The following is an 11740-nucleotide window of genomic DNA, read 5'->3' as shown; positions in this document are numbered from 1 at the left end:
TGTCTGTGTTACAGGGCCACATCGTGAGCTGGCCTTTCCCCTGTTTTCTGCTTTCTCTCAGCAAGATATCCATGATGAGGCTCCAGTGGCACTTGCTCCATTGTTTGGCAGTTAGACCCATTCAGCCTCAAGGGCTTGCAAACACCGCTCAGTGACTGTGCTGGAACTCATGGCATCCCTGTGACACTCCATCACTCCCCTCAAAAAATCCACTAACTACCCCTCACTGCCACCTCGAGCACCCCCACATCTGCCCCAGACACTGAGGTGCTGGAGTCACAGGAGTGCTGGAGTCACAGGACTTCCCAGAAGCAGCTGTCACAAGAGGCTGTGGTAAGAGGCCTTTTATAGACCAATGTCAGAGGTGTTGCTATATGGAACTCTCACACAGCCCTGATCTTTGGGTCTCAGAGTATCTGAGAACCTGGAATGTATTTATCATTCCGCTACTGCTGTGAGGCAGGGAAGGGATATTATCCCCCTGAACAGAGGCTCAGACAGCCAATGGCTTGCCCACAGTAAGACACGGCAAGGGAATCAAGACACTCATTGTGTTGCAGAGCCGTGCCCAGACCACAGGACCAGCCTTCCAGCCACCTGAATGGTGGCAGGCAAGGCTGATTTCTCTGCTGCTCCAGCAGCGCTCACTCCTGCACTGCAGAGAGCCTGCAGGGCCAGAAGCCAGTTACAGGAGTTTGATTCATTGGCCTGTTCTCCCCCTGACTCAGTGAACTTTAGAGCAGCCTAAGGGCTGGGCTGATAGCGGCCCATTGGTAACAGCTTCCTAGAGCACAGCACACTCTGGCCAAGTCCCTATGACAGGGGCCATCCTATGGTACCTCCTTCGGGCCTGAGGTGGCCCTGCAGACACACTGACCTTCTCTCTAAGTCCAAGCAATGACTTACTCTCAACCTGGGACCCTTAAAAGAGGCCCCCCCTTTGTGGAGTCACATTAATTGAGTCTTCTCCTAAACACAGGCTAGCCGACCCTCCAGCCCCATCTTCCTCCTTTACTCAGGAACCCCCCACCGCCCACATCCTACTTGCTGGGGTCAGCGTTTGTTCAGACTTGCCCCCTCTTCCCTTTTTCCTCTGAAGTCTTGCTCCCTGCCTCATCTCTTCTCACTAAGTCTTGCACCCTGCTCCTCCACTTTCCTCAACTCTCTGCCTCTCAGCCAAACCAGAGTCGGGCCATGGTCAGAGTTGACGCCAGAGCCCGGCCTGCTGTTTGGAGCCCAGAACTATCTACCTTCCCTGGGTTGCACATCCAGGGAGGGTAAAATGTGGAGAGTCCCGGCTCTGGGCTCTAACCTGGGGACGGTGCAGAGTCTCAGGCAAAGGGGACCTTGGGGGAAGAGATGGGGCAGGGGGAAGGGCAGAGGGGTAAAAGGAACCAGGATGGAATAGGTGGCCATGGCTGTCGCTTGTGTTTTTCATCGACTGTGTGTCCAGTGCTGGAGATGGGGGATGAAATGACCCTTCACTTGACAAACGCCCTGATTATCCTCGCACGAAGGTGTTGGTTTTTCACGGTGTACACGATTGGGTTCATCAGGGGCGGGACCAGCAGGTAGACGTAGCCCAGGAGAATCTGAAGCAAGTGAGAAAAGCTATTCCCAAATCTGTGTGTCACAGCCAGGCCGATGTTGGGTGTGTAGAAGAGCAGGACGGCGCAGATGTGGGAGATGCAGGTGTTCAGGGCCTTGAGGCATTGATCATGGGACGCGATACTCAGCACTGTTTTGAGGATCATCATGTAAGAGAGGAAGATGAGCAGTGAGTCCAACCCAAACGTGAAGAGTGTAGTAAACAAGCCATAGATGTAGTTAACTCTGATATCTGAACAAGCCAACTTCATGATGTCCTGGTGCAAGCAGTAGGAATGGGCGAGGACATTGGCTCGACAGTATCGGAACTGTTTCAGGAGAATGGGGAATGGTAATGCTACAACCACCCCTCTTAGCACAAACACCAACCCCATCTTGCTTATTCTTGGTGGAGTTAAGATGGAAGCATATCTTAGTGGGTTACAGATCGCGATGAAACGGTCAAAGGCCATCAGTAACAGCATGGAGGATTCAATTTTTGCAAGTGAGTGGATGAAGAACAGCTGGGTAAAACAGGCATCAAGGCTGATCTCCCTAGAGTTAAACAAGAATATGCCCACTATTGTTGGTATGGTGGTTATCGATAAGCCAAGGTCTGTAATGGCCAACATGGAAAGGAAAATGTACATGGGCTCATGGAGGCTTGGATCTGTTTTTATAATGAACAGAATGACTGAATTTCCTAATATTGAGATAACATATATAAAGCAGAAGGGGACAGAGATCCAGAGATGGAGGTATTCCTGCCCAGGTATGCCGGTGAGAAGGAACACAACAGATCTGAATTTGGTATCATTGGCAGCTGACATAATGTACTGGATAGTTCCAAGGAGTTTTTAGCTTTCCTTCCTGAAAGGAAAAAGAACAGGAGATGTGATAATATTTAACAAAACATCATTCTGCTCTCAGTGCAAGTCTAGAGACTCCCAGGAACTCAAGGAAGATCAGCAAAAACGTAGTCTCGGATTTACATTACTGATAGGAAGATAGGCACTGCTAGACTGGATCAGACCTGTAGTCCATCAAGCTTAGTATCTAGTGACCAGTTCCAGATGCTTCAGAGGAAGGTGGAAAAAACTGTGCAATAGGCAGCTGTGAGATAACCTGCTGCTAGGGAAAGTTTTCCCCTGACACCCACTAGTAGACATATTTTGTGGTGTAAATCAGGAAATTTTTGGATCCTTCCAAAACTCTGTTAACACTATCCTCACTACTGTAATTTGATTTTGAATTTATTTATTTATTTGTCCTGCATTAATGGCCTCATTATCTGTATATTTTTTATTTTCTCCGCTGCTGAGTGTTCAAATTATGCCACTGCCTCTTAGATAACCTCCTGAGATCTCTTCCAACCCTAATCTTCTGATTCTATGATTCTATACTTCTGAAATACTTTCTAAAGCTAAAGCCATTAAGCAGTAAAGTTACCATTGCTCCTTCCCATAGAGATTCTAACAACTCTGCTGCTGGCTTTCAATATACATACATGTCATGAACGTTTGATTTATAAAATTTGTCTTACAATGAAAAGTTTTGGCATAACATTTACAAATCTGTAATTTAGCACACACGTCAACCCATTCTTTCCCCTCTGATCTTCTTTCTGAGATGATTTCTCAGGTTACAGTGGGACTTAAAATGTAGCGTCTCTCATGTGGATTTCTTAAGAACCTGAACAGATTATGTATTTCAGCCCTCGTTCAGTCACTTGTCAGCAAACAAAAGTCTAGTAGCTCCTCTATCCCTGGGTTAATAGCTGACTGGTTCCCCTCAGGTTCTGTTCTGTCAGTCTGTAGCCTGTATCCAGAGTGGTAACAGGCATGGGGATCAGTATAGAAAATATTCATTCCCTGAGCTCTCACCCTCTAGTACATAGTGACCCCTGATCTGTTATTCAGGCACGATGGGGGTTTGCAAGAAGTGGATTTCAAAGTCAAATGCATGAGTATTGATTGAAATGGAAATTCATTTCACACAGGAAAGTCGTCTATTGCTCTCTCTCTTGTTTGCTCTCTCTCTCTCTCATACTGCCTATGTCCTCTCTTCATAAAATACCTAGGACACTGGAATAGCATTATGACAGGCAAGGAGCTGCACTGCTATAATGAAAGTGTATGTTAAACCCAGTTCTTGGGATGTTTGCTGCATAGTGATATTGGGTTGACTATTGGGATGTTTATGTTATGGCTGTATTAGGTGAAACCAGTATGGCTCTTCTTAGTTTAACGGCAGGCTGCTGGAGAACAAGCAGGAAGGGAAGCAGCATCTCAAGAAAAGCCATTGCTCAGTAACCACCCCAGGGAAGTTGAGAGCCAACACCGGAGCTACAAGCTGGCAGATCCTATCTCTGGGCTCCAACCACGTTGCTGAATTGAGAATGCTGTGAAGCTCTTCAGACTGACACTCATGGACATGGCTGAGGAAGTCTTAAGGCCCTTGGCCTGCCTGGGTCCCCATCAGAGTGGGAGGGCTTGGAGTCAGAGACGTGTACAGACTGTTGTTTGAAAAACCTCTTATTCTCCCACGTTACACTTTCTTCCTTAGATTAAACAGGAGTTTGGTTCAAGAAGGCTGGCTGGTCACTCGTCTCACCACCGCTCACAGACTTTCAAGGGGAAGACCCACAGCTGCTGAACCCACTTGGATCAGCTGGGCAGGCAGAATCGACCTGCAGTGTGCTGTAGCCCCGGGCGCAGTCTGAGGGTGGGAAGATCACGGAATTCCACCCTATGAGAGGGCAGGGTCCGAGGTCTGACATCCGGCTCTTAGAGACCAGAGAAGGGCAGAGATGCCGGTAGCCCTGTAACTTTGAGCAGTATCTACAGGGCACAAGTCCTGGAGCCCTCAGCCAGTTAGGACATAGAAATACGCCCTACTGGACCTGTTACCACAGAGTAACACAGCTCTGAATTCCTGCGTTCACAGTCGAGCCAGACAATAAAAGCTTTGAAAATGCATTGGCTGATTTAATTTCCAGGACCAAATAAACCCGAGGCAATTTGGGAACTAATCACTGATATTCCATGGGGTCTCGTCTCTCTCAGCCCCTGCAGGATCATGCCCAGAGCACACGGCACCTCTAGAAATGGGATCCCTTGCGAAATCCTGACTTGGAGCATCTGGGTTTTAACACTCAGAGCTTGCTCACTTTCAATGTGAGGTTTTTGTGCAGTTTCATCAGCCCCGTGGAGCATGTGCAGATGTAGGGGAGGGGTTCCCAAGCTACCTAGTGCTGTCTGCCCTCCAGCTCTGTCACTAAGTCACCCAGACAGCCCAGCTGAGAACCCACTGCCGCTGCACAGAACATCTGCAAATGGAAACAGCTTTCAGCCTTTCCCCTTCACTTCACATTTTAAAGATAGTGAAACCTGCCAACGTACCTAATTCCTGCTAGCAGAGGAGCTGCTGACACCAGAGATCTTCACCCTAAAGGACAAGGAGTCATCGGAGAGGTAGTACAGGCAGCAGGCAGTGTCTGTTCAGACAGGGAGGCAACTGTCTTTATGAAGCATGTCTGCACATTTCCTTGGGGGCCACTTGGCCATCAGGGAACCTCAGCTGCTTGGCTCAGTGTGCACCAGCTGTAACCCCATGAGAGCCAATGGCAAACAGCGAGGCCAAACCACAGGGGATGATACTGCCTAACTAGACCACCGTGCAAGCCTTGCTGAAGGGCTCTATTTCTGGAATCCAGGCTTGTCATTACTGTTTGTATGGTTAGTCACATGGCTCCCTCCAGGGCGGCTGTGTGGTAACGATGATGCTGTCACAGTTGTGATCTTGCTGAAATAAAATAAAATAGAATAATAATAATAATTATATTATTCTCCCTGGCAGTCCCCTTTCCTGCATTATAAACCCAGGGTGCAGGCCAGGGAAGGAGGATTCCACAAAATTTCCTGGGATCGGTACAGTGGAGGTGGGGTCCCTTCCCTTCTCCATGAGGAATGAAAAAGGGGACCTAGGATTCCCAAAGTTAGGCACAGATCTCAGTGATCCTATGATAGCTCCGTCACCCACCCCAAATTTCTGCTCTCAGACCCTCCCCAGCTCCCTGCTAGCACAGGTTCAACAGAGATCTGCTACCAGGGCCTGTCACAGTAGCCACTGCCCATGGGATCTGCTGAAGGGGCCTTGTACAGGGTGGCGGGGGCTGCACAGAGATGGGAAGGCTGGTTAGAGTAGCTGATGGGCACAATACCCCAGCCACAGACTGGTCAGGAGGTTCCGACCTTTTCATGCCCAGAATGCAGCCAGAGACTCCATCAGTGCCACCTTCATTTCCATGACAAGGGAGAGGCAGGTGAAAAGCCTCCAATTTCTCTTGGGGATCCAGGCAGCTGCAGCTGGGCAGCATCATGGCAGTTGAGCTTTCAGAGAAAAACGATCCATTTTCTGTGAAAACTCACCCCCAAAAAGGGGTGAAAAGGAAACATTTTAGTTTGAGTCAAACATTTTCATGGGGGAACCTCTCTGTTTTCTGGGCCAGCTCTAATCAATAGGTCAATAACGTGCCGCCACTGGTAATTAGTACCGAGGGTCAATGTTGGGATATTGAAAGTCTTTTTCCCGAGTGTCTCGCTGGAGAGTCTTGCCCGCATGCTCGGGATTCAGCTGATCGCCATATTTGGTGTCGGGAAGGAATTTTCCTCCAGGGTAGATTGGCAGTGGCCCTGGAGGTTTTTCGCCTTCCTCCGCAGCATGGGGCAGGGGTCGCTTGCTGGAGGATTATCTGCTACTTGAAGTCTTTAAATCAGGATTTGGGGACTTCAACAGCTGAGTCAAGGGAGAGAATTATTTCAGGAGTGGGTGGGTCAGCTTTTGTGGCCTGCATTTTGCGGGAGGTCAGACTAGATGATCATAATGGTCCCTTCTGATCTGAAGTTCTATGATTCTATGATTCTAGCTCAACCCATGAGCCTCTCTCCTTTGTGCTACAGGACCACACCCCTAGGTGGCAGCACTCATCCCCTATTGGCATCCCTTGCAGAGCAGCCCCATATTTCCCAATGAAAAAACGGGAGACCCCCTGTTTCTCCCCCCATACAAGACTGTTGACTGTCCCTGGAACACTACAGAGGCCCACTTAGGTCTCAAGAGGCTGTCACCTTTGGCAGGAATGCTGAACACCCTCCCCCCACCTCTGCCTCACTCTTTTTGGGGCTGGCATCTCCCGTCACCTCCCCTAAATGTTCTTCCGTTCCCCATTTCCCCACTTTTTTCACAGAAGTGGGCATTTGTCCTGTTTCCTCCTTCCAACTGATGAAGTCAGCAAGAGCAACCAGGTCAAATGGCTCATTTGAAAGGAAAAAAATAAAAGGTTGGGGCGGCTGAGAGAGGGCTTAAAAAAGGAATTGTCCCAGGCAAAACAGAATGTATAGTCATCCTACCATGGACATCTGCTAGGGTGGCTACAACAGCACTATAACAGAGGGATCCCCTGGAAAAGCCATGTCTGCACCAGCCCATCTATCAGAGGAACAATTTAAGAACAGAAGAACGGCCATTTTTATTCAGACCAATGTCCATCTAGCCCAGTGTCCAGTCTTCTGACAGTCACCAATGCCAGGTCCTTCAGAGGGAATGGACGGAAGAGGGCAATTATCAAGTGATCCACCCTTTGTCATCTGCTCCCATCTTCTGACAGTCAGAGGTTTCGAGACATCCACAACATGGGGTTGCGTCCCTGATCATCTTGGCTAAGAGCCACTGATGGAACTATCTTCCATTAACTTACCTAGTTATTTTTTGGACCTAGTTAATAATTGTCTTGAGTGGAATGTTATCTTGGATGCAACTTGGAAAAGTTGCTCCTCTGAATCCTGATAGGCACTCAACAAGGATAGACACTGGCCAAGAAGAATCGGGATTGTCACAGTAAAACTGGGATATATCATCTCTTTACCCTCTAAACCAGGTCCTCTCCTGTCTTGGGGGGAGTCTCATAATTGTCCCATTCTTACAGCTGGGAACAACACCTCATCTATGCTAAAAGATTATCACCAAGCAGGTTCGATTGGACAGCCCAGTCTCTTCCCTTTGTGGGGTTTGTGACCAGAGCTATACAGTCAACCCCAGCCTCCTTAAAACTTGAAGGTTTATTGTCAAACAGCACAAAGCATTAGAGAAAATCATTTTAAAATACCAGGCAGCTGCCACATGTCTACACTCGTCTATCTCACGTATCACTACAAGCTGAGTTAGGCGGGGTTTGCTCTGGAGATAGAGGAAGAGAACTGGCCCATCTTACATTCTTTAGGAAAGCCAGGGAGCTCTTTGGGCAAGGCTTAGTTTCCCTGCGTCTCTGAGAGCATCTTCCCATTTTTTGGCCCTTCCTTGTGGAAGCAGCCTGTGCTGAAACCTGTGTGAGCCTGGGCCCAGTCACCACAGTGCTCAGCCGTGTCCGTGTTACAGAGCCAAGCTGCAAAACTGATTTTTGTCCTGATATTGCTTTCGCTCAGCCAGACGTCTAAGATGAGGCCCCAGTGACACTTGCTAGATTGTTTGGCAGTTAGACCCATTAAGCAACAGACATTAAGGTGCTGGAGTCATGGGGCTTCCCAGAAGCAGCTGTCACAGGAGGCTATTGTAAGAAGCCTTTTATAGACCAATGTCAGAGGTGTTGCTCTGTGGAACCCTGACACAGCCCCGATCTTAGGGTCTCAGAGTATCTGAGCACCTTGACTGTATTTATCCTCCCACCATTGCTGTGAGGCAGGGCAGAGCTATTATCCACCTGTGCAGAGGCTCAGAGACAGCCAATGGCTTGGTCACGGTGACACATGGAAAGAGAATCAAACCCAGCTGTCTTGAGTCACAGAACAGTGTCTGGAGCACAGAACCAGACTTCTAGTCCCGTGAGTGGTGACAGGCCTGGCTGGAATCTTTGCTGTGCCAGCAGAGCTCCCTCCTGCACTGCGGAGGGGGAGGTAGCAAGGAGCCAGTTACAGTGCTTGGATTCACTGGCCTGGTCTCACCCTGCCTCAACGGAGTTTAGAGCAGCCTGGGGGCTGGGCTGACCTGCTGTAACAATGCGCCTCTGGTGGGACACCACTGTGAGTATCAATTCAGGACAAATTGCTTAGAGCAGGGCAGTCGCAGCCCAAAGCTGGGTGTCCTTTATTACTAAGGCACCAAACCAGCCAAACAGAGAGGACTTCGGTTTTACCCCACTTGCTAACCAGAAATGACACAAGTAATTCCCTCAGACACTCCAGTTCCCCAGGATCACCACCAGCACCACTCCTTGTGGGGATGAATGGTTATGAAAACCAATGCCTCAGTAAAAGAAAAAAGGTCCTCCCAGTCCCAAAGGACCAAGCCCCAGACCAGGCTCAATGTACAAGTCAGATCGTACCCACAAATCACGCTCTTGCCAATTTTTTAGAATCTAAAATTGAAAGGTTTATTCACAAAAGAAAGAAATATAGATGAGAGCAAAATTACATTCAGAAATGGCAAAGACCTTGGTTCAGGCTTGTAGCAGCGATGGAATAAAGTGCAGGCTCAAATCAAGTCTCTGGAGAACATCCACAGCTGGGATGGGTCATTCAGTCCTTTGTTCAGAAATTTAGTTTGTAGCAAAGTTCCTCCAGAGGTAAGAAGCAGGATTGAAGACAAAATGGAGAAGATGCAGCTGCCTTTTACAGTCTCTTGCCAAGCGGCCTGTGCTTCCTTTGTTCCAGACACAAGCTGACCAGCACATGGCTTGAAAGCCTCAGAGTTCTCTCCATAGGCATGTCCCTGCCTGCCTTGCTGAGTCACAAGGTCTCTCTGCCTTGTTTCAATGGGTCAGTTGTACAGCTGATGGTCCTTAATGGCCGTCAAGCAGCCTAGGCAGAGCTGACACCAACTTGTCTGGGATGTTTCCCAGAAGCACAGCACAAGTTTGAAAAACAGACAGTATAGAGCCGATACTTATAACTTTAAACACAAAAATGATACATGCATACAGAAAGCATAGTCATAACCAGCAAATCACAACCTTTTCATAGACACTTTACATGGCAACCTTTGAACACGATTTGGTGCCACTATAGGACTTTGCGTACAACAGTGATCAATACAGTCACAGTCCATGTCAACGACATCACACATACTCCCATTGGTAACAGCTTCCTAGAGCACAGCACACTCTGGCCAAGTCCCTGAGGACAGATGGCACCCCACGGTGACTCCTTCGGGCCTGAGGTGGCCCTGCAGGCATATTGACCTTCCGTCTGAGATCCTTGCAGTGACTTACTCTCAGCCTGGGATACTTAAAAGAGGAGTCCCCTACATGGGGTAACATTAATTTTGTCTTCTCCGAAACACAGGCTCTCGGTCCCTCGAGCCCCAGCTTCTCCCTTTACTCAGGAACATCCCCACCGTCTTGCTTGCTACGGTGAGATTTGTTTCAGACTTGCCACATCCCCTATTCCCCTTTCTCCCCAGAAGCCCCACCCTGTACCCCATCTCTTCCCACTAAGCTCTGCCCCCTGCTTCTCCACCTTCCCCAATGCTCTGCCTCCCAGCCAGGCCCAAGTCAGGCCATGGTAAGAGCTGCTCCAGGAGCACAGCCTCATGTGAGGAACCCAGGACTGTCCACTTTCCCTGGCTAGTACCTCCTGGGGGGAAAAATGTGGAGGGTCTGAGGCACCTCACAGATGCTGTGAATCTCTGGGCACTTCTTACCATGGCCCAACTGTGGCTTCCAACCAGAAAGAGGGATCAGAGTCTTGGTTAAAGGGAAGCAGTAGGGGTGGGACCCTGTGGGAAGAGATGAGGCAAAGGGAGGAGCCTCAGGGGAAAAGGAACCAGGCCATGGCCGTCACTCATGTTTTTTGTCTCCTGTGGCACTGGAGCTGGGTGATGAACTGACCCTTCACTTGACGAAGGCCCTGATTATCCTCGCACGAAGATGTTTGCTTTTCACACTGTACACGATTGGATTGATCAGAGGGGGAACCAGCAGGTAGATGTATCCCAGGAGAATCTTAAATAAGTGAGAAGAGTTATTCTCGAATCTATGTATCACAACCAGGCCAATGTCTGGTATGTAGAAGAGCAGGACGGCGCAGAGGTGAGAGACGCAGGTGTTCAGGGCCCTGAGGCACTCTGCATGGGATGCGATGCTCAGCACTGTTTTAAGGATCATCACATAAGAGAGGAAGATGAGCAGCGAGTCCAACCCCAATGTGAAGACTGTAGTAAACATGCCATAGATGATGTTGACTGTGATATCCGAACAAGCCAACTTCATGACATCCTGGTGTAGGCAGTAGGAATGGGAGAGGACATTGTCTCGACAGTATTGGAACCTTTTCAGTAGAAATGGGAGTGGGAATACTACAGCCAAACTTCTTAGTACAAATACCAGTCCAATCTTGGCTATTCTCGGCAGGGTTAAGATGGAAGTATATCTCAGTGGGTTACAGATTGCAATAAAGCGGTCAAAGGCCATCAACAAGAGCACAGAAGATTCAATTTTGTCAAAAAAGTGGATGAAGAACAGCTGTGCAAAACAGGCATTAAGGCTGATCTCCCTAGAGTTAAACAAGTATATGCCCAGTATCGTCGGCATGGTGGATACCGATAAGCCAAGGTCTGTGACTGCCAACATGGACAGGAAAATGTACATGGGCTCATGAAGGCTTGGATCTGTTTTTATAATGAACAGAATGACTGAATTTCCTACTATCAAAATAATGTACATTAAGCTGAAGGGGATAGAAATCCAGAGATATATGTCTTCCTTCCCCGGTATCCCAGTAACAAGGAACACTGCAGAGTTCAATTTGGTGTCATTGACAGCTGACATAATGGACTGGGCCGTTTCAAAGAGTTTGGGGATTTACTTCCTAAAAGAAAAAAGAACAGGAGACTAGATGATATATAACGAGACATTTTTTCTGATCTAAGTGTAACTTGAGAGACTCCCAGGAGCTTAAGGAAGATCAGCAAATACATAGTCTTGGATGTGCGCCATTAATAGGAGTATAGGCATTGCCAGACTGGATAGGACATGCAGTCCATCTAGCCCAGTATCCAGTGGCCAGTTCCAGATGCTGGAGAGGAAGGCGTAAGAAGCCCTGGATTGGGCAGCTATGTAATAACATGCTCCTAGGGAAAGTTTTCCCCTGATACCCAGTAG

At 48.5% G+C, this 11740-nt stretch overlaps 2 protein-coding genes across 2 annotated transcripts; both read right to left on the bottom strand.

The window, feature by feature from the left end:
- Positions 1-1481: 1481 nt before the first annotated feature.
- Positions 1482-2417, bottom strand: LOC123354272 (olfactory receptor 51G2-like). The gene has a single exon (XM_044996120.1). The coding sequence runs from the start codon at positions 2415-2417 to the stop codon at positions 1482-1484; it is 936 nt and encodes a 311-aa protein (XP_044852055.1).
- Positions 2418-10471: 8054 nt separating this feature from the next.
- LOC123349341 (olfactory receptor 51G2-like) lies at positions 10472-11407 on the bottom strand. The gene has a single exon (XM_044987317.1). The coding sequence runs from the start codon at positions 11405-11407 to the stop codon at positions 10472-10474; it is 936 nt and encodes a 311-aa protein (XP_044843252.1).
- Between the last annotated feature and the right edge of the window lie 333 nt (positions 11408-11740).

Source organism: Mauremys mutica, chromosome 1 (genome assembly GCF_020497125.1).
Source record: "Mauremys mutica isolate MM-2020 ecotype Southern chromosome 1, ASM2049712v1, whole genome shotgun sequence".
NCBI classification, from domain to species: domain Eukaryota; kingdom Metazoa; phylum Chordata; order Testudines; family Geoemydidae; genus Mauremys; species Mauremys mutica.
This window is presented reverse-complemented; position numbering and strand designations above follow the sequence as displayed.